Genomic DNA, 24,349 nt, shown 5'->3' on the forward strand with positions numbered 1-24,349 from the left:
TGGACTTAGAGTAAAGAGGTAAGTGATAGTGTTTGGTAAAGGTGTGTACTGAACTCCAAGTTGCAGCTTCTAAAATTTCCTTGGTTGGAGCCCCCCTGAGAAAGGCTGTAGAGGTAGCTGTTGCCCTGGTAGAGTGGGATCTAATGGTAGCAGGAAATGGTTTCCCATGATGGGTATAGCAGAAATATATGCAATGACCTATCCATTTAGAAATGGTTTGCTTAGATATAGCCTTCCCTTGAGAACCTGTAGCATAGGATACAAAGAGCTGGTCAGTTTTTCTGAAAGCCTTAGTTTTGTCCAAGTAGTAACGAAGCTGCCTGTGAATGTCCAAGGAATGCAGGAGTCTTTCACCTTTGTTCTGTGGATTTGGGAAGAAGGTGGGTAAGTGGATGGTTTGATTTAAAGCTACACTGGAAACCACCTTGGGCATAAAGGAAGGATTAGTTCATAGAGAAACTCTGTCTTGATGAAAAATGAGGAAAGGTTCCACTGCCATTAGTGCCTGTAGCTCTGAGACTCTCCTAGCTGAAGTTATTGCTAGGAGCAGGGCAGTCTTCCATGATAGGAACTGAAGATCTGCAGAGAAAGCTGGTTCAAAGGGAGGTAGCGTTAGTTTTTCCAGAACAAAGTTGAGGTCCCATGTTGGTGTAGGAGCTCTCCTGGGTGGTCTAATGTTTTTGCCCTCTGAGTAACTGCCTTACAAGAGGATGTGAAAATAAAGGTGGATTCGTGTTGTAGTGAGCTGAAATAGCTGAAGCATGGATTTTAATTGAGGAAAAGGAAAGTCCTTTGTGCAACATCTCAGCTAAATACTGTAGAATGTGAGGCATGTGAGGCTGAATTGTGTCTTGGCCTTTAGCTTGGTTCCAGGCACAAAACTTTTTCCATTTGTCCGAATAAGCCTTCCTGGTGCTTGGCCTCCTGGCTTCCAGAATAACATCCAGAGCTGCTTGTGAAAGAGGAGCTGGTTGGATGTTTAGTTGATTTGCCATGCAGCCAGATTTAAAGTTTTGAGCTGGCTGTGAAGAATGTTTGTTTTGTTGTGAGCAAATGGGGTATTTGAGGCAATATCCATGGTGGGCCGTGGGCCATATTTTTCAATAGCGGGTACCAGTGCTGGCGTGGCCAGTCTGGGGCTATGAGAATCCGTCGTGGTCTCTCCTTTTTGACCTTCAAAAGAACCTTTGTGAGGAGAAGTAATGGAGGGAAGGCATATGCTGTCAGGTTTTTCCAACTGAAAGAGAGAGTCCACTTTCCAAGCTTGATGGTGAAATGTCCTTGTGCAAAATTTTGTCAGTTGGTAGCTTTGAGGACTGGCAAACAGGTCTATGTTTGGAAGGCCCCATTTTTGAGTCATCATTGCAAATATTTGTGGATCTAGTTTCCACTCGTGGGGATCTTTGATGTTTCTGCTGAGGTCGTCTGCCAATGTGTTCTTCTGTCCTGGCAGGAATTGAGCTTGTAACTAGACTTGGTAGGCCAGAGCTGTTTTCCATAAGATCATTGCTTGCCTGCATAGAGGGTAGGAATGTGTACCCCCTTGTTTATGTACCACATTACTGTGGTGTTGTCCGTCTTTATTGCAAGTTGTCCTGGATGTAATAGACCCTTGAAGGCTGTCAGAGCTTTCTGTACAGCTTGCATCTCTTTTTGATTTATGTGCAGATTTCTTTGATCTGCAGTCCATAGGCCTTGAATGCATTGTCCTGCCATGTGAGCCTCCCAGGCGTAGTCTGAAGCATCTGTTGTGATAGTTTGCCTGGCTGGGGGCAAGGTGAAAGGCTGACCCTTGTTGAGGTGGTATGCCTGTGACCACCATAGAAATTCCTGTTGTAGGCAGGGAATGAGAGATATCATTGTGTCCAAGCTGTGGCCGTGTTGAGACCATACGCTTTTTAGGTACCAATGTAATTTCCTCATATGCAGCTTTGCAAATGGTATTATTAGTATGCAAGATGCCATGAAGCCCAAAGCCTGCAGAATTTTTCTTGCAGTTAATTGGGTCTTTGTTGCCATTGTCTTGAAATATTGAGTCAGTTGTAGTTGCTTGTCTGGCGTAAGATAAGCCTTCTGGGCCTTTGCATTCAAGCTGGTACCCAGGAATGTCATTTTTTGTGAGGGTAATAGTTTTGACTTCTTTTCGTTTACTGTGTACCCCAGGCAGTTTAGTAGATTCTTTACAAAGGCCAGATGATGTAAGAGAATGTCTTTGCTTTCTGCTTGGATGAGGCAGTCGTCCAGGTATGGATATATTTGAATTCCTCTTTGTCTGCAGTATGCAATAACTGGTGTCAGGCATTTTGTGAAAACTCTGGGCGCAGTAGATAAGACAAAGGGCAGTGCAGAGAATTGGTAATGGGTTGAACCTGCAATGAAACGGTGGTATCTTCTGCAACTTTGTCTGATAGGGACATGCAGGTATGCCTCCTTGAGGTCCAACGTTACTAGCCATGCTTCCTTGCCCAACATGGGAAGTAGCTGCTGTAGTGTTAGCATCTTGAATTTGGGTACTTGTAAGTGTTTAGAATTGAAAGGTCCAGAATTGGTCTCCAGGCATTGTCCTTTCTGGGCACTAGAAAAAGTCTTGAGTAAAATCCTTGGCTTTGCTCTCGAGTAGGTACCAGTTGAATGGCTCTCATGGCCATGAGAGCTGTAATTTGCTTTTGTGCCTCTGCCCTTTGATTTTGTGGCAGGTTTGGCATTCCTCTTTTCATTGGCAAGGTGTGAAAGTGGAATCTGTATCCTCGTAAAATTATGTCTAGGACCCATTTGTCCTTTGTGACAATGTGCCAGTTGTCTGCAAAAAGTGCGAGTTTTCCCCCCAAGGGGGCTGCCAAGAGCGTATTGCTTGGCCAGATGAGGTGCAAGTCATTGAGTTTGCCTTCTGGTGGACTGAGACCTGTCTTCTCCTCCCTTCTGTGTTGTAGTGCCCCATTGGCGAGGTTTATACTGGGCTTGTGGTTGTCCTCTGCCCCTTGGGCGTCTGTATTTACCCCTCTGTGGTCTGTCAGTGGCTGGAAAGGACCAATTTTTTCTCGGTCAGTTTCTGCTGAAGCGAGGGGGTTGTACTTGTAGGAAATCTTTGACTGTCTGGATAGATTTTGCCTTATCTTCCATTTTCTTTAAAACTTCTTCTGCTTTAACTCCAGAAAGAACATCCTGCTGTAAGGGAGCATCTAGTAGTTTTGCTTTAACATGATCAGGCAGAGTTTGTTCCTTTAACCAAGCATGCCTACGTATAACAGACCCAGTGACAGCTGCTCTGCAGGAGGCCTCCAAAGAATCAAACCCAGATTGTAAGGTATGTTTGCCCACCTGCTCAGTGGCGTGCAACACATCCTGTACTTCTTTCAATTCAGATTGTTGAGAGAGAGAGTGGTTATTCTTTGCTTTAACTGAGAGATTAGAAATTGCCGATACTTAAGCATATGAAATTGACAATTCATTGCCCTCATAGCTAGTGTGACCGAGGTGTAAACCTTTTTCCCCCACCTGTCTAGTGCTCTGGAATCCCTCTCAGAAGGTACTGGGTTTTTAGCCATAGAAGCCTTAGCCCCCATGGGACCCTGGGAGATGGTGTCTGGGTCAGCTACTGGGCTTTTGTAAAGAAATCTGTGGGAATCAGGCACTCTGTAGTATCTGTCAGGCTTAGCCGGAGCAGGAGGTAGAGAGTCTGGGTTGAAACTGGATTCTAAATAGACATCATCCACAATGTCCAAAACTGGTGGGATGGCAAGTGGTCTGTGTTGGGGAAGTAAAAGAAACTCTCTGAGCCTTTTCTTTGAATCAGAGTAGTCCTGACCTTCCCAGTGAAAATGTTCCCTCATAGTGTGTAAAGTTTCCCCAAAGGAGTAGTCTTCAGGAGGAGAAGCTGAGAGAATAAGAGTCCTCAGCATCAGAATCTTCATAAGGAGAGAAGGAATAGTCTGGGTCCTCAGAGGAGTCTGAAGAAATGGACATTTGCTCAGAGGAAGCATAATCTTCCTCTTGTCTAGGCCTTTTGTCAGGAGGGGGCTGTGAACCCCTGATTAAAGAAATCAAATCTTCAGCCATTTTGAGCATCTGTTTCTTAGGCATAGGGCCTTGAACAGGAGACTGAAGTGCAGTCCTTTTAGATTTAGGAGTCTTCGACTTAGAAAACGTTTTAATTGTGAGAGTCGGTCTGAAAACGCCTTCAGAAACCGATGGCGTTTCTGTAGCACCGACGTCTTTTGAAGCAAAGTCATCGGAAGGGCCTGAAGTAAAAGGCTGCGTTGGCCTGGTACATTCCGTCAAAATTTCCGTAGCGGTCTCGGGTTCCAGATCTGCGGTAGTCAGGGGCTGCGTCGGAGCCTCACTAAGGACCGGAGAACCGAAGACTGGATCAGCTGAGGCCTCGGAATCTGGCTTAGGCCTGGGCTGTCTGTCCTTATCCCTGCGTTTTTTGTGCACGCCGGTAATTGGTTGCTCAGACGGCATGGTGTAGTTAAATTTCCTACCGAAGTAGTGTCGTGTGAAATCAAAGCGTCTTTTAATAGTACGCTTATTAAACCTAGCACAAAACCAACAAGAAGTCACGTCGTGGTCTGGGCCTAGGCAAGGTCTGCAATAAGAATGAAAATCTTTATGAGGTATTTGCTTCCCACAAGAAATACAATTGTTAACTTTTTCTGACATCGGTCTGAGGCAAGAAAAGTTTCCCTAAAGGGGTACTTATCTTTATAGAAGACTTCGGTCTGAAATTCGAATTCGAAAATCTCAGGAGTCGGCCGACCGGCACTTGCGAACTACTTCTGCTTCGGGCACCGCGCAGCAAGAAAGACTGAAGAAAACGGCGTCGGTTGCATTATATATACCCCTGGCGCACTGACGTCAGGGAAGAGGCGACAGCAACCGACGCCAGACCAAGACTTTGGAATTCCGGCCGACTGCGGGACCGCCTGACGACAGGATAACTCAAGTGTGATGACTGCAGCAGGGTAACACGATGAACATCCTACTGTTCTCTAGAGGAGGACTGAGACAGAAACATCAATTTAAGCCACATCTTATGTACTGTAATATGACTGAGCAAAAAAGTCCAGACAGATTCCACCTGGAAATAAGTCTGGTAGAGATGCAATAAATCTGGTAGAGATGCATCTACCATACACTGAATCTAACCTTGTGGAGACTAAATCATGTATAGTACTTGCCATCCTAGCTACTGGGATTTTTTAGCAACTACCTAGGGACATGTTGGGTACATCACAGGCTTTAACATCTACATTATGCCTCTGCATATGGAACAGCATATCTAAATCCAGAGGAGTGCAGTGGAGATGGCAACCACTGTACATGGCTACTGCACGTCTCAGAAGTACTCTGGGTGTCACAGACTGCACAGATGAAGTAATAACGACTTCACCTGGCTCCAACTCATGGATGCATGTGAACAGTAAGGGCTACCGTTCTTCATCTACCAGGCAGTCTGCAATGCAGAAAGGATCACTTCTGGTGTGTGCATGTGTGGCACTTTCATATGAAGTATCTTTTCTGTTTGGGCCCAGATAATGACTTTGGCCCCTGGTGTCTGTGCTGGGTTGAACAAGACCCTAAGAAGAGAGCAAGCATTTCAATTAAAAAAAAAAAAAAATTCTCTCTATATAGATTATTTCACTTCACCTACAACTCATTTGTCTGACTTTCATTTGACCGAGACCAAATCACCTTAAGTTCAAATTAATGACAACTCATTTGACTGACTCATTTCACAGACTTTTAAGCTATAGACTGATGTGGGTTTCCCTGCAACTGTGACTTGCTTGTGATAAAAAGAATTGCTTTAACTTACAGTGCTTTCAGAATACTAACAGTCGTGCAGAAAGTAGTGTTGTAGTGTTTCTAAATGTGGGTATGTCCTTTCTACATTTTTATGGGAAGTATCTAAAGTAATATGGTGGATGTTTTGTTGTGTGTGTGTGTGTGTGTGTGTGTGTGTGTGTGTGTGTGTGTATATATATATATATATATATATATATATATATATATATATATATATATAATCGGGGGGGTAAGCACAGTCCCCCATATTGGGGTGTGTGGGGGGCATAGCCCCCCTACCTAGTTTGGTTTTATATTGTCTGGATTCTGTTAAGAGGGTAATTAAGTAGTTTAAGTTCTGGAAAGAGTCATTGGTGTTGCAAGTGTTCATGTCTAAGGTGTAAAATCTAGTATGCTGAAATTCAGCATTGTAAGCTGTCGGTGAAATGAGAGTCAGTCAAATGAGTTGTCGGTAATTTGAACTTTAGGTGATTTGGTCTCGGTCAAATGAAAGTCCAATGTGTTGTAGATGAAGTGAAGCAGATTTTATATACATATCCACACACACACACACACACACACACATATATATATATATACATATCTATATATATATATATATATATATATATATATATATATATATATATATACATATATATATATACATATATATATATATACACACACACACACACACACACACATATATAAAATGGGTCTACTATACATGATCGAAATTTCAGAAAGCCGATGCCCATTTGGCCGACACCATATTTTCAGACTTCTGAAATTTTGAACATGTATAAAAAAACTTACCTACACATTGCTCGCAACTCCGAGATTGCACTACAGTGTGGAAGATGGGAATCTTCCCATTCCGCATGGTCGAAATTTCAAAAGTCGATCATATGGTCTTGGCCATATGGGCATCGGCTTTCTGAAATTTCGATCGTGTGACCAAGCCACAATCACATCTGGCTCACAGTAGCTACTTGTTACAAAAGGTCACCTTAAAAAGAATGATGTTGTGGAAAAGCAGCCTAAGGAGACAGGACCCAGATATTTCCCTAGGCTGGAAGGCACCCACCTCAGTAAGATGCTTATGCATTCCTTGGCACTTGCCATATCTGAGGCCACTAGTGAAAAACCTCTGAAGTCCGCTACATAATCATACATTGGTTCAGCCTCCTGAATCAAAACCTTAATGATGCTAGTGGCCTGGATGTCTTCCCACGAGCCTCTGTGTCCCATGTCTGTCCAGTGATTTCTTTGAGGGGGGGGGGGTCGCATCAATTTTAGTACAAGACATCTACACAACTAAGGTGCATTCTCATAACCAGAAATCAGAGGTAGCCACACCAAAACTAAGGACTTGTGTCTTCCTGCCCTCTTGCTGTTTCTGACAAGGCTGCAGATGTGACTAGGTGCACAACCCCCTCCCAGATTCCTGCCAAAACTGTTTCAAACTGGCACAGGACTTTTGTGTGCCTCTGGATCCTGAAAGGGGATCTAAACTAGTTTCAGACTCTTTCAGATGACTGCAAGAGCCCACATAATGGACTTTTGGAAAGTAAGTGATATACAACACTATCAGCCTTGCTTTCAGAACCCTGTCAGACCAGCTATTTTATTTATTTGTATTTATTTTCCAGGTTAGAGCACTGATCTCCATGGAACATTTTCAGACTTCTTCCCAGGAAGGGAAGGGTAAGTGACTTGTTCAGAGTCACAAAGTTTGGTAATGGAGACTGAGAAAAATCCAAACTTGCACCAATGGACCACAGGAAACAACTCCTTAATCCTTTAAGCCAGCTGCCAGAAATTGACAAAACTGTCCTAAGACCATTACTGGCAAAGGCTGAGGGAACAGCTGATGGAATTTTCAGAGTGGAAATCATTCAGCAAGCCCAGCTCCCTTCACTAGTGGGTAGACATGTTATCAAGTGTCACAATGATGCTGTGGATGCAGCACTTGGGAGCCACAAGGTCCTTCAGTTGTAATCATGCCTAGCTGAGGATACAGCCCCTGCCAGAGGATATCAACATACAAATCCTTAATGCCCCTTTAGACAAAGATTACCTTTTTGCACCCCCCCCACGAAGTACTGAAAAGACAGAAGAGAAAAAAAAACTACCCCTTCTCTGACATCAGGAAAAATATAAGCAGACGAGGGATAAAAAAAAAACAAAATGACAGAGTGATCACAAAGAAAATGCTGAAGGTCCTTAGGGCCATATGCTTGATTGGGAGCAACCATCTACATCAGTGGCCATCTTCCCTACCCTTACCCCAAACCCCATTATATCTCCCTATTCTAAAAGAGACTAGGGACAGAGTAGCCTTGGTTTGTAGACTGGTGGAGAAACATACCGCAAGACAAGTGGCACTTGCACAGAGAATCCTAAGGGTACAGGCTTCAGTTATAAAAAAGGTCACCAAAGTTTCAAGGTATACACCAAGTGACATGCAGTCAGAGACACTTGATACAGCCTCTTCTGTGTAGACACCTTCTGCAAGGGGCCACAGAGAATGTACTCCAGGAAGAAATTATTTTATTCAAGACTTTTCCTAGTTCCAAGGAAGGAGAAGGATATGGAGGCCAAACTTTGAATTACTGGCCCTAAACATATACTTCAGGGTACCAAAGTTCAAGATCCTAACCCATGCAAACGGTTCTCCCTCTTCTGTTTTCCCAAGCTTTGATGGCCACTCTGGCTTTAAAGGATGTCTACCTGCACATTCCTATCAATATGGAACCTGAATACTTACCAAGACTTGCTGGGGGTGCTGCCACTATCACTTTACTTCCTTATTCTTTGGACTGGCAACCACTCCCACAGGGTTGACAGAGTGCCTGACTCAAGTAACTGCACAGTACTCTTATCTGCCTGACTGCTTAATGCAGGTGTCTACTCTGGAGGGGACAGAATGATCACCTCACATCACACTGAATTTTTTAAGAGCTTAGGCCTCATTCTGTACTTCCCAAAGCCATATGTCAACACCTTCAACAAAGCAGTTTCACTAGAGGAAAAAATGGACTCTACCCTGACAATTCCTAGCAATATGTTTTTTTTTGAAGATTTCCCACAAGAGCTCTGGATCAGCCACAGACAGCATATGGATCCTGGGTACAAGACATCCACTATTCCTATGGCTCCTCTGGCAGTACTCTGCATAAGGAGGCTACAGTGGCATGTTGGGGTAAGGGGGAGGGGGGTTCATGGTGTCAGCAACTATATATCCACTAGACTACATTGCTCAGCTCCTCTCGTGTATCAGATAGAAGCTACTGTGGTGGGACAATCCAGTCCACATGAATCAAGGGGTGCCCAATAAGCAGGATCCTTGCATCAGACTTGGATCAGGGACACCTCAGACCTAACTTGGAAAGCTCATTTGAGAAAGCTCAAACTCCAAGGCAAGTACAGCAACAGCATGAGAAAGAAGCACATCAATGTGAAAGAGGAGAACTTGGCAATGACCCAGAGTATTACCACCTTGAAAATGATATGGAAACCAGGGACACCGCATCTCCTTCTAGACAATATCACAACTATGTGGTACATCAGTCACATGGTACATAAAAAATAATGAGCTACACTATTACATCTTATTCAGAGTGGCAATGAGAACAAGGAATACAGAATGGCCTGCGCTTCACATTCTAAAATAATATTCTGACAGACTGAGCAAGTCAGGCGATCCCCATCAATGAATCAGTGGGACATTTTTCCACATTTTGTCTACAAAATTAGATGGTCCAAAAATGGACTTTTTTTATTCACACAAACAGCTGAGGAAAGTCTATTCCACAGCATCTCAGAAGGAAACCTGGGCAGTACCTTCCTCCTTTAAACTTTCCTTCCAATCCCCCTGACTGGCAGGATGATGCACAAGATAAATGAAGTGTGGCAAAAGATCATTCTATTAGCTCTCTATATGGTTCCAGGCAGCACTATTTTTTCCTCTACTACCAGAATTAAGGGACAACTCTTGCATGCTACCCCAGCATGTGGGCCTTTCAATTCAGTGCTAGGGATCCTTGATATACCCCAATGTAGTAAAGCTCCATATGGCTTTTTGGAAGATTTGATTTTATCATCAAAATGATACTCAAACATCTTGAGGGGGGGATAAGAAACTCACTATGAGGAAAATCATACCTAGCTAAGTGGAAGAGCTTTTCCCTGTGGTGTCAAAGGAGGAATCAATCATATTTTTAGCTACAACATCTGATCTGACCATGAAACACCTAACAGAATTATTCAACTTTGCATTTGAATATATTCTTCATTGAAGGTACATCTGACAACTATTTCTTTCCATATTCTTATGGATCCCCTTTGTCCTCTAGGTTACCAGTCAGACACTGCACGAAAAGTGGGTATTACATCCTTCGAGACCTTTTGCGCTTGTCCCTTTAAATTTTCTTTTTCGATCTTTCACCCTTTTCCCAGCAGAATTTTTTTTTTCTTTCACCCTTTTCCCAGCAGAACTTTTTTTCTATCTTTCACCCTTTTCCCAGCAGAATTTTTTTTCCTTTTACTATCTCCAAATTTTTAGAAAAATAAAAAGCCGCTCGACCAATAATACAATAATTTATTGAGAAACGAACAGTGTTAAGCGCTTTCAACTGTGAATCCAGTCTTCATCAGAACACATTAGTGAAGAGAGAACCCAGTATAAATACACTCTATTACTAACAAAACGCGCCAAAAACCTAAAAGCTGTAAAACATGCCTAACATAAAAAATGCTATTCTAATACAACACTAAATATAACGATAGGCATATATAGACACAATAAATACATCCCATGTGTACACTAAACAGAATATACAAAATATAAAATGCATGGCATATATATCATTACATGAGGTGTCCCTATGCAATGAGATGTATAAAATATATAAAATAAATGCCAAATCTTGGTGATGCGATACATATTAATGAAAATAAAAATATAAATTTGTAAAAATATTTCATGAAAAAAATTGTAGAAATTATTTCATAAAAATTATTTCATAAAAATTATACCTATACTAATTTATGCTAAAGCCAGAAAAGGTTTGATGCTAATATGATCGTTTAAACCAGGAAATCTAGTGGCATCAGTAAATATCTGCCATTTACTTTCCAATAATGCCAAAAACATTTTCCAATTCCCTCCACAAGGGGAATTTTGATCATAGTAGTTTGGTTACACGGGATATGACTAAGGAAAACCAATATGGACAGTTTTTGTCCAATAGGGTTTGTGTTTTGACATATACCCCATTCGTACATGCCATTAAGGAGATTTTACAGAGACATTGGGATGTAATTATTACTCACAACACGGGTCAGCAGTGGGACAATTTTCCTAGATGTGTATACAAGATAGCACCCAATTTGAAGAAATTATTAGAAAAAGCAGGTACTATTAAACAACGAACAGACAGAATCAAGGGCACAACCAAGTGTGGTTCTTGCAACCAGTGTAGATATATCAACGAAGTCACTAGTAATCATCTTGATGATATTAATCATACTATTATTAAGTGTAGAAATGGAAATTGTAATACCAAGCAAGTGGTCTATTTAGCAACATGCACACGTTGCTCTGCTTATTATATAGGAAAAACAGAACGTCAGTTTAAAAAACGCATATATGAGCATTATTACAGAATACAGAAGCAGGATAGTAATAATGCTTTATCTAGACACATTTTAGAAAAAGGGAACGAACATAGGTTTTTATTTGCTATTATAGATCAGGTTATATGCTCCCCTTGTGGAAGGAATTGGAAAATGTTTTTGGCATTATTAGAAAGTAAATGGCAGATATTTACTGATGCCACTAGATTTCCTGGTTTAAACGATCATATTAGCATCAAACCTTTTCTGGCTTTAGCATAAATTAGTATAGGTATAATTTTTATGAAATAATTTCTACAATTTTTTCATGAAATATTTTTACAAATTTATGTTTTTATTTTCATTACTATGTATCGCATCACCAAGATTTGGCATTTATTTTATATATTTTATATATCTCATTGCATAGGGACACCTCATGTAATGATATATATTCCATGCATTTTATATTTTGTATATTCTGTTTAGTGTACACATGGGATGTATTTATTGTGTCTATATATGCCTATCGTTATATTTAGTGTTGTATTAGAATCGCATTTTTTATGTTAGGCATGTTTTACAGCTTTTAGGTTTTTGGCACATTTTGTTAGTAATTAAGCAATTAGAGTGTATTTATACTGGGTTCTCTCTTCACTAATGTGTTCTGATGAAGACTGGATTCACAGTTGAAAGCGCTTTACACCGTTCGTTTCTCAATAAATTATTGTGTTATTGGTCGAGCGGCTTTTTATTTTTCCATCCTGCTTTTCTCCTTGTTATATTGTTGCCGTGTGTACTACTTTATCTCCAAATTTTTGTCCATCATTTATTTCAGAACCTTCTTCTACATCCTGTATTTTTCATATATAGTTTCTTCTACTTCTTTTAAAATATCTTCTCTATTTCTTTATGTTCTTATTTTCATTTATACAACCCATCCACAAATATCCAGTCCAATCGTTACATTTACATTTCAATTCACATTTTTTGCATCATGTCCCATTTTCTCACATATATAATGTCCTCCTTCCTTCGCTTCCACAAAAAAAACTTTGTGTTGTCCCCAGTATTTCACTAGGTTCTATATTATATATTTGAACGCTTAAAAATTTGAATCACTAAAGATCGAACTTTAGTGACCAAACTTTCAAATGTTCGAATATATTAAAAAAAATTAAAAAAAAAAAAAAAACCTAAAGGGTATAAGCAGGGGGGCAAGCCCCCCCTGCACCCCACCCCCCAACTCCAAGATCGTGCTACAGTGTAGGAAATGGGAAATTTTCCATTTCCGCACTGTAGCACACTGAAGTGCGATCTCGGAGTTGGTATATTTAAGTAGCAGGGGGGGGTGTCGGGGGCTCAGACCCCAAGTGGGGTGTGCAGGGGGGCTTGCCCCCTGCTTAAACCCTTTACTATTTTTTTTAAATATTGTTTTTTCAATATATTCGAACATTTGAAAGTTCGATCACTAAAGTTCGATCTTTAGTGATTCGAACTTTTAAGCGTTCGAATATATAATATAGCCCCTTTTACTACACCCTTATTCTTCTCCACATTTATCATACTTGTTATATGTATAGTTTTTTTCACTTTCTATTTCCAGCAAAATATTACAGTCCTATCTGCCAGTCCATAACCTCCTTTTATCATAAACTTTTGCAATGTCCAGTACTTCTCTACATAACATTTTCAAATGTCCATTCAAAGTCTCTTCTTTCCACTTCTCTTTGGAATTGTACATGAATTTTCTTTTTAGTTTACCTATTAAATGCTGTTATCACAAAGATGATTCCATGGGTTACAATCTTTTTTCGCATTCTCCAATTAAAGTTTCCATTGAAAAAACTGTCTCGAATAAAATGTACCTTTGTTAAGAATAAATGCCTTTACCTCATGTGCTTTTACACCCAAAGGAGTTATTAAATTGTCCCACACTTCATACCTGCCCATTTCTTTAACGAACTTCCATTTTTTTTTCATTTTCTTCTGCTTTTTTTTTCTGCTACTACCCTTGTGCCTTCTCTTTTACTTTCTCTACATATTATTTTTTTCCATCCCACACTTTTCTTCAGGATTGTCTTCAAGTCAACCGTTTGTATTTTCTCCATATGTCTCCCGAGGAAACATCTCCTTCATTTTCTGTCTCACTTTGGATCATCATTTTTCTGAAGTCAGTCATCCGTCAATATGCTTACTCATCTCCATCAAAACAGATTTATTTGAAACATTTCCTCAGAATCTTGGATACATCCTTCAGTCTCGATATTAGCTTTTTCTCCATTTCTCTCAACATTCCATTATCTCTTTCTTTCTCACTTAACCTCCCCGTTTCTCCGGGCTTCCTCTGCGCCTGGAAGAGAAACAGGAAGTGCTCGTGCAAAGGAAGTTCCCCAATGCATTGGCCAAATATCCATAGTAGTATAAATACTACTACAGTGGCAACTAGCCTAATGGGACTAACCAGTTCAACAAAGAGGGAAATAAAAATAAATAAAATAATTTCATGTGTCCTGAGGAAGGAAGGCCCGGTGACACCACATTCTACTCCATTGTTAAACCAAGGATGGTACCTACCTCTGCCAGCGAAAGTTGGTCACCCCCACTTTTTCTAAAGCACAGTGTTATATACACACACACACAAACACAAAACACAAAAAATATAACCCTTTCAAAACATGAACATACTAGAGGATCATAAAAACTCTGCCTCCCCATGTTTTTTAAGTTAATTTCCCCCCCACAAAATAAAAGACAGTGGCTCAAGCAGTTCGGCAATCATAGTCTGTGAAAACAATTTCTCTAAAAAAAAAACTAACTTATTTATTTATTTTATTTTATATTTGTTAAAACAAAATTTTGTGGAAGCTTTTTTCTCCCAAACTGAACTTATCTGACCAGCCTTGAAGGAAAACTGTACAACTGACATTCCTCTGAAGTCTAAAGAGAAATTCACTTCAATGACAGGAAGGGCCTGAAATGCATGGCACCCCAAGCCATCATATGTATACTCTGGTTGAGGTTACTAATGGTTTGGGCATGTGGAAGGTGCCCTAAAGCTTTGAATACTATCCAGCTGGAGTTATCCTTGGCAGGAATAACCCATTTCGGCACAGGCTACTGCAGGTGTGATCTAATGATTAGCATAATCAAGAAGCAACTGCGAGAACAACACAAATTAAAGAGAAAAAGCTAATCAAGAAAGGAAGATGGAAGCCAACAAGAGGAGATGACAGAAATCAAGATGTCCGACTTGTTATATGGAATTGAAACCAAAAAAAAAAAAAGATAAAAGAATGATTCAAAATAAGGAATATGACCAAATCTATATACAAGAGGAGAAGATAGCACGGATCAATATGGAGATGTTATGTCCAAAACCAAAGTCAGACCACAAATTGTAGATGTGCTGATACGAGGCCAATAAACGCTCCAAAAGTACAAGTTTGTTTATTGAATCAAACAACAGTGCGTCTCAAACAACAGTGCGTCGACCTAGGTTTCGTCCGTCTCCACGGACTTCTTCAGAACACTGTAGTATAAAAAACAAAGTGCTTAAATAATCACATTAATCCCATTAAACAACCTGTCAGCTGCTTGATTGTATAATGAGATGAATGAATACTTAATTAAATTAAAATTAAACAACAAAATTTAAACAGGCATAGACAAAATAGATTGACCTTGAGGTATTAAATAGTAACACAAGAGATAAACATAACAATGCCTCCTAAAGCTCCTTTGAGTCAGCACATCTACAATTTGTGGTCTGACTTTGGTTTTGGACATAACATCTCCATATTGATCCGTGCTATCTTCTCCTCTTGTATATTGTTGGTGAGCATTCGGTTCTTGGTAGAGTTAATATGACCAAATCTGACAACGTTTGCATAACTTCCTCAAAAATACATATGCTGTAACCTGGACTGTTTTGTCCAATGTGAGCTTCTCAGGCAGCTTAAGAGATATGGACTATAAACTATACAACAGATTAAGAGGGCTTGTGGACTGAGAAAGTTTCAGATGCTAAACTGACTGAAAGCTTGTGATTCTGGTCCTTTCGGCTAACACGAACATCTTCAAACTACTAACTTGTACCCGACTACTCAGTTTTGTTGGTTGTGTTTTAGGAATACATGCTAAACTTTACCATCCATATCTAGAATTTAAAGACTTTAGTAACACGATTGCTTTATTATATAATCTGGACAGTAAAGTTCAGCATTTTGCAAAGGGGGGGGGGTCTTGTGAGTTACTGCTCTAGTGTATTTTTTATTAATATGACTGTAAACGTAACTATTTGTTCAAGTACCCCTCACTTAATGTATACATTACTACTTATAAAACAGAAAGCCAACCCAAAGCAAAAGCAGCACAGACTTAAACTTCAATGAAACAGGTCTTAAAAGCAAGTCACACCATAAAGTCCGAAATTCACACCTGTCAGAATGCTCCCTGCTACAGGTTTACTTACCTCTTTCAATTTATACTGCCCTGTACCCTCCAACATCTTTGTCATTGCTAAATCTCAGAGTGAACCCATATCACAACTTCAGGACTGCAAAGTCTCTGGATTACCATGTGCAAACTGACAAGCAATGCACACTGAAATTTAATAGCTGATCTGTTTGCTACCAGAAAAAGCCCTGCAGACAATGTAGAGATGTATTTGTTTTTCTTTGTCTTTTGCCGACAACCAACTATGCTACACCCGCCCAGCCTTACGGATTATATACATTAAAAACAGAACATTTCTTTTTGGTGTAAACAAGTTTTTTCTTCTCTCTCCTAACTACAAAAGTCAAGTGTACATTTTTTACCTGATCAAGTAACAGCAGAAGAGTAAACTGAGGATGAAGACAAATATGGCAGTCCCAAATACGACAATGTAAATATTGAGAGGCAAATTCTGGAACCCAATATTCGGCATCCTTAAACTATACTGCTGGAAATTTGTACTCATGGAAAGTCTACAAAGAAGCAGAAGAAAAAGTTTAAGTTGCATTATTCTTCCTGTTGCACAGAAAGTAACACATTCAGACAGCGATTGATAAATACCATACCACAACAAATTTAATTAAGGCATAACAGAAGGTCCACCGAATGAGAAGATGCTTAAACTCTAAAAGAAGCCGGTGGTACATTAAATGGAGCAACGCTCAGCATCAAGTGGTATAGTGCAAAGGAGTAGAGCAGCCGCAAAAATCATTTGAGTTCAAAAACAACTAAGCAAGCATTTAAAAAAATAATCTGTGCATTAAACATTATAGCAGTGCAACCTTAGCTCACAAGAGAGTGTTATCTACAAAGTACTACTGGTTTGAATTATGTCACATACTTGTGAAATATTTTCACTTGAGGTGTGAAAGACTGTACTGTATTTCACAAACAAAATAACCTTACTGACATAATGGTTAAGGTGTTTACCTCACAGACACACGGTACAGAGTTTGAGTTTCACTTTTGAGGGGAACTGACCAGGCTTAAAATGGCCCACAAAGGCAGCTAGCCTAGTATTTACCTATGAACCTATGAAATGGCTTTCTATACAAACTATAAACTAGCGTACCTAAAAAAATGTAGGAGATTCACAATGGATCATACTTCTGTAACTTCCAGCTGAAGCAGGTTTTATTTGATCAAACATTTATCCCCAATGTTTTTGGAATGCCATATTCTTCAAATTCTGCAGACCTTGAAATGTCTACATATAATAGCATCTATAGATGTAAATGCACAGGGGAACATCTCACTGAAAAGAAAAGTTCTTAATTTTGTTGACTACAACTGTATTTTGGCCTCGGTTTTTGGCTTAAGACAGAAATATTTATGCCTAGATACATACATAGTAACCAATGGATTGACTGTACGTTGGGCCCACAGTGGTTTTCAAACATGGTTCCCCCATACATATTTTTATAGGGCCATGCATAAATGCTCATGCTATTTTGGATTCTTCTTCCTGATGTAAGACTACTCAAACTAATGTCTAAACCAATCAACTGTAGTCATGTCATTGTGTAATCCTTAAATGTCTGAATGTGATAAAAAATGGCCACAGTACGGTATTTTGATTTGCTGTACACATATACACACTAATCTAGCACTTCCAGATAAATGACCAATTAATTTGATCACGACAGCCAAAATTAGTCATTCTCATCCATAGTTAGCATTTCTACACAGCAGTTCTAGCAACACTGTTAACTGTGTATGTGATGACCCACCACTGCCAACCAATAGATGACATGGATATCCCACCTATGGGCCAGTAATCTAGGAGCCTCAATCCTCACCACTGGCATCTGTGGGGGGACGTTCACTGGGAGAAGTACACACACAGTATTTCCAGATGCAGCTCTCTGCATCAAGTGAAATTACCCTTAAGAGCACACTGACACCAAAGTCAGTCCGGGGCTGGTTCCTCTTTCTCCAGATCCCCACGACTCCCCACTGGCACAGCTACAGAGTCAAGTCCTTAATCAGGATTCCAAGTCAAGTTCTCCAACACTCTCTCTGTCCAACCAGTGCTTAGTGTCCCTGTCCAAGTAACAGACACTCGGAGATTTGAGCTGTGCACGCCTGCACACACATGCGGGCGCGCACACACACACACACACACACACACACACACACACACACACACACACACACACACACACACACACACACATATATATATATCTGGGAAAGGCTGGCACAGGTTTAGTAACTATGTCCCCTTCTGACCAGACTATAAGGTAGTTACCACTGCCACCAGAACCCCTCACCAGCTACTTTAAGGGTCTTAACAAAGGGTGTCCAATCTTACTGTGTAATATTAATATTAATACAAATGGCAGTTTGACCAAGAGCAAGGCTGTTATGAGTGGCCCACAGTGTCAACCAAATAAATATCTCTACAAAGATCAGCCACAATGAAAAGTTTAAATATATTTAATAATAAATAAAAGAACAAGACAATACTAATTATATATTCAGAAGTAGAGTTCAAAGCCAGAGAAAATATTTAAAACATTGAAGGACAGTCTCAAACAAACAAATAAAGAAAATATCTAAACTAAGCTTCACTATATTCCTGATGGAATCTAAGAGAAAAAGAAGTTATGTACTCACCATAACGTTCCATGCGAGTTGTTCATCTCACCTTTATTCTCACTAATGGGTTCGGAGCCGATATCAAGGCTCAAGGTTTGCCAGTTGCTCGAGACCAAGCCCCTTATCCCATGATGCACTGTTGGAATTACCTCATCTTGTTTGCTGCATGTATATATACTCCTATAAGGGGAGCACTCCCCAAGAAGGAAGACTTATTCAACAACCAGGATGATACTAGCCTCTAGGCCAACTGTCAGCCAGGAGGGGGATGGAGGGAGGGACGTGAGAATAAAGGCAAGATAAACAACTCACATGGAACGTTATGGTGAGTACATAACTTCTTTATGTAAAGTTGTTAAATCTCAACGTTTATTCTCACTGACAGATAGCGTCCCTAGCACCCGCAATCCTGGGTGGATCACGGGAGTACATTTTTCAGAACCGTGGAACCAAAAGAAGACCTGTCCCTGAAGCCTTATCTACTTTGTAATGAGTGATAAAGGTATGAGGCTTAGACCAAGTGGCTGCAGCACAAATGTTGTGAAGGGGCAATTTAGCTTGAAAAGCAGAAGATGTAGAAATGGCTCTGGTTGAATGAGCCTTTGTTTTGTGTGGCAAAGGTATGTTAGCATTTGCATGAACAAATGAGATACAATCCGATAACCATTTTGAAAGGGTTGTCTTAGCCACTGGTCTACATTTTCTGGCCTCCGAAAAGGATACAAAGAGTTGAACTGATTTTCTAATATCCTTAGTCCTATCAAGATAAAATCTGAGCTGTCTATGTACGTCAAGTTTGTGCAGCATGTATTCCAATTTGTTGGCATGGCTGGGAAAAAAGACTGGCAACTCAATGACCTGATTGATATTGGACTCGGAACAGACTTTAGGCAAAAAGGAGGAGTTTGTTATGAGAGATACTCTATCAGCATGGAAAATCATGTAAGAAGGTCCGATAGATAATGCTTGAAGTTGTGACACTCTGCAGGCAGAAGTAATGGCCACTAGAAAAATAGTTTTCCAGGACAAAATTTGAGATCACAAGATGATGCTGGTTCGAAGGGGGGGGGGGGGGGGAGAATTATTTGAGACAGCATAAAATTCAAATTCCAGGGGGGATAAGGGATTTTGACAGGAGGTCTCATGTGAAAAACACCTTTAAGGAAAAACCTTAGATAACTTATGGGCCACAACATTTAATCCATCGAATCCCAAGGTGGAAATTTGATATGGTGGCTAACTGAACCAGAACTGTGGCAGCTGCTGCTCCTTCCTTGAAAATCATTGTCAAAAACTCTAAAATGGATGACAGAGGAGCTCGGAAAGGGTCCATTTTTTGTATACTGGCCCAAACTGAGAACCTTTTCCACTTACTGCGATATAGCTTTCTGGTGGGATGGCTTATGAGAAGACAATAGAATTTGTCTTGTGTCATCTGAGAGTGAATGAAACCTGGCTATCTGGGGAAGTGGATCAGCCAAGCAGCCAGCTTTAGAGACTGCAATGGAGGATGGAGGTCCCCTGACGGGTGTGTCAGGTCATCTGGAACTGGGTACAGGATCCATGGATCCTCCAGCAGATGATGGTGAAGGAAAGGGAACCAAATCTGTCGAGGCCAATGGGGGGCTATGAGGATAACCGTCCTTCCCAGCGATTTTGCTTTCTGTAAAAACCTGGGCATCAATGGAATAGGTGGGAATGCATATAGGAGACCCGGAGGCCAATCATGTACAAGTGCGTCTCTCGGGGGATGTCCCGGAGGTGGTATCAGGGCAAAGTAGCTTCTGCATTTGGTATTGATGTGACTGGCAAAGAGGTCGCAGCAAGGCTGGCCCCATTTGTGGAAAATCAAGTCCGCAACATGTTCGTTCAGAGACCACTCGTGGGGCAACAGAATTGCCCTGCTCAGCTTGTCTGCTATCACATTGGATTTCCCTGGGATGTGCGTTGCTAACAGAAAACGCTGGGATGACACAGCCCATTGCCATACCCTGAGGGCTTCTCGACAAAGGGGGTAAGACTTGGTTCTGCCCTGTTTGTTCAAGTACCAGACCACTGACATGTTGTCGGTCCGAATTGCAATTGTCCCTAGAGGAAGAGAGTCCTGGAAGTACTGCAATGCCAGAAGTACTGCTCTCAACTTCAGAACATTGACATACAGATGCGACTCTTGATCCGTCCATGTGCCTTGGGCAGTCTTTCCCTGAAAATGCCCCCCTATCAGGGAAGCGTCCGTGGTCACAGTGGCTACTGGGGGGGGGGGGCAAAGGGTCTTTCTATTGTGACATGAAGGGAAGTCAACCACCACCGAAGGTCTCTCTTGCAAGAATTTGTGATGAGAATCAAATGGCTCATTGGTAACTTCTGGTAAGACCACTGAGTGAACAGGAGCCATTGAAGAATTTGCATATGCATCCTTGCGAGTGGAATGGCTAGAATTGCTGCCGCCATCAAACCTAGTACTTTCAAGACCTCTGCGGTTGTAGCTCTGTTCTTTTGACACCAATGAGTTGACGTGTTGGCAAAGAAGTGAGGCCCTTTCGACTGGAAGACGTAGAGTGGTGGTTGAGGTATCTAACTCTGCTCCTATAAAGATGGTATGCTGCGATGGTGACAAGGCAGACTTTTCGAAGTTGACTGTAATATCTAAGTGGTGGCAGAGTGTCAGAGTAGATTGTGTTGCCTGAATCAATTGATGCCTGGCGGTAGTGGTGAGAAGCCAATCATCTAGATATGGAAACACTTGGAATCCTAGACGCCTCAGGTGAGCCGTGACCACTGCCATGCATTTGGTGAATGCTCTGGGGGCTGTAGTGAGACCAAAGGGCAGGGCTTGAAACTGGTAGTGATTGGCTCGGCTCCCAGACGGAAACGCAGGTGATCTCTGGAGCATCTGTCCATCTTTATGTGGTGGTACACGTCCTTGAGATCGATGGAGCACATCCAATCGCCTTTCCCTTGAAAGGGAAGAATGGCCTGAAGCGTGACCATTTGAAACTTCTCTTTTTTTACAAATTGGTTGAGTCTGCTGAGGTCCAAGATAGGTCTCCAGTCCCCTGTTTTCTTTGGAACCAAAAAGAATCTTGAGTAAGTTCCGAATCCAACTTGGACTGCTGGAACTGGCTGGATGACTCTTTTTTTTCTAACAACTTGCGGACCTCTATGGTTGCTTGTTCCCTGAGACTGGGTGGAACATCCGGGATTCTGTTTACAGGAGTGGGAGGGGAAGAGAACGGTATGAAATACCCTCTGGAAATGATGCTTTGTACCCAGGTATCGGACGTTATGTTTAACCAGGCTTCTGGGTATAAAGATAAGCAACCCCCAACTGCCTCCAGAGCCGAACAGCCAGGTCTCCTTTCAGTAGGGCTGACCAGAGAACTGGCCTCTGTCACCCTGCTGTTATGGACCCACCCTGCTGTGTGGGTGGCGTCTTCCATTAAAACCCCCTCCTCTGCCTCTAGAGGGGGTTTCTCTACGTGTGTCCTGAAAGGCTCCCTGTGCTTTTCAGAACCACATTTCTACACCCTTAGGACCCTTGGGATAGGGCCGAGTAGGGGTAGAAAAACGGACTCCAACAGCAGATAGAGTCTTGCCTTCCTGCTCACACCTGGTTAGAGTTTCCTTTACCTTGGGCCCAAACAGGGATGAGCCATCAAATGGGGTGTTGATAAAGGAAGACTTGAATAGCTCCGCAAAGGAACAGAGAAGCATCCAGGCTTGTCTACGTAGAGGAACGCCTGAACTAGCGGCTCTACTCGAACCATCAGCTGCATAAGATATAAGGCGCATGGACGAGTTCACAATCGAGTTTAGGGTAGCGAGCTGTGTGTTAACTTTGTCGGCAACCCCTGCAGCTACCGTACCCTGGAGAGCATCTCCTAGCTCTTTCAGGAGATCTCTCTGTAGTCTTGTAAAATGGGTTAAATAGTTCAGTGATCCAAGGGAAAAGGTCGCTGAACTAAACATGCTTTTCCCATATCTATCCATGATACTAGAATTTCTGTTAGGAGGATGGATAGATGAGGACATCTCAGACATTTCCTTTTTGGTGGCTGCAGCCACCACAATGGCATCAACAGGCACTCCCTTAGTCAAAAAGGCTTTGTCCACTGGGGCAGAGATGAACTTATTTGGCTTCAGAGGAAGAGGTTTCCATGGCCTCTGGAGACTCCCATGCCTTACGAGAGCTCAGTTCCATGAGCTCATCGTAAGGTGGAGACACGCAAGAAGTGGAAGGTTGAGACCCGAAAGCCTTCAGGAGCACCGACTCATCTTCAGTAGGGCTTTTAGACTGCCAACCGTCCCTATGATTAAGGATCTCTAATATCTTTGCAAAGGAGATATCCTCAGAGGGGGATCGAGGGAACCCTTCTGACTCACACAAGTCAGTGTCAGATGTCAAAGACTCCTGTGGGGAGTCCAAGTGCCTCCTCTTGCACAGTCTCTTCCTGGGCACCTCTTCAGTGGGGGGATCTGGGGAAGGTCTCAGAAGAGCAGGGCGTGCCCTGTAGGGCTACTTGAGGCTCAGGGTCTCTACGCTTGGGTGGACCGGTAGAAGCAGGAGCGGACACAGCTGCTTGAGGGGAGGAGGAAGCCAGACCTTATGCTGATGTCTTTGGAGACAGGACTCTTCTCATGATATCGAACACAGCATGGCTCCGACGAGAAGGGGTAGACTGATCCGAAGGGACCGTCCGATCCTCCCGCACCGAGGACTCGGGCTCCGAGCCCGAGTTAGGAGCCGAGCTCATCCAAGCCGAAGCCCCGAGAGGAAGAGTTGGCACCAACAAATCGGTACGACTATCCTCCCTGGACCAGACAGGAAAGTGTCGGCTCCCAGAGTCCCCGGTCAGTGCTGAGGACGTCCGAGTAGATGGAACCGATAACACCGGTGCAGGTCTCGGCTCCACAGGCTCAACAACTATCAGGTCGGGCTCCTTAGGTGCAGAAAGTCCAGTGCAGATCGGTAAGTCAAGTCCGGGTTAATGGTCTTCGGCTCCGATGAAGGCGTCTGAGCCAACAACAATTTAGCAAGGCCTGGTGCCCGTAGAAGCTTCTGCACTAGCCGGTCCATATCCATATCTGAGAGGCTGACAGAAGACTTTGAGGAGTGCACAGAAGGTGCTGATTGGAGCAGAGGAGATGAGGGAATTTGAGAGACCGGCTCCAAAGTTGAAAGCTGGCTCCGAACAGAAGGGACATTCAGTTCCGAGGACAGTGGAACCGATGACCCTACACCCTCCATTTTTTTAGTCTTTTTGGATGCTTTCGAGAAACCTGAGGATTTGGAAGATTTTGAGGATCTACTAGCACCATCCTGGTCACCCAGTGCTTCGGAGAAAGGGTGCTGAAGTAAACCCCTGTCTACTAATTTCCTCCTTCTCTCCAAAAGTACCCTGGAGGGGAAGGAGTGTCCTATACTACAAGAGTCTTGGAGGTGTTTAGCCCCCAGACAATAAACACAATGAACATGCCAGTCAGTGACAGACATTTTTTTGTCCGCAATCCGGACATTTTTTAAAGTCAGGTTTTGGATGAGGCTTCTCTTTCTCATCAGACATTTCTATTATCAAATTAAACAATTTTAAAGAATTAAACAATACACTTAGAAATTATCTACCAAGGTACACCTAAGAATGAGGTTAAATACAAGGCCAACTCTTAGGCCCAACACTATAGAAAAACAGAAGCCAGCACAGGGCTCTAATCTAAAACTAAGTCCAAGTTTAAAATTCTAAAGATTTTATATATATATATATATATATATATATATATATATATATATATATATATATATATATATATATATATATGTATATATATAATATATATATATATATAT

General features: G+C 41.8%; 1 protein-coding gene across 1 annotated transcript in view; it reads right to left on the bottom strand.

Annotated features, from left to right (window-relative positions):
- The window catches only part of RNF24 (ring finger protein 24), a 669,287-nt gene that overhangs the window by 379,859 nt on the left and 265,079 nt on the right, over positions 1–24,349 (bottom strand). Inside the window, exon 2 of the mRNA XM_044062004.1 lies at positions 16,227–16,376. Within this exon, the coding sequence (XP_043917939.1) occupies positions 16,227–16,376 (150 nt within the window). The remainder of the gene's footprint in view (positions 1–16,226; positions 16,377–24,349) is intronic.

The sequence above is a fragment of the Protopterus annectens genome, chromosome 2.part1 (assembly GCF_019279795.1).
Source record: "Protopterus annectens isolate FY-2018-M chromosome 2.part1, PAN1.0, whole genome shotgun sequence".
NCBI lineage: Eukaryota > Metazoa > Chordata > Ceratodontiformes > Protopteridae > Protopterus > Protopterus annectens.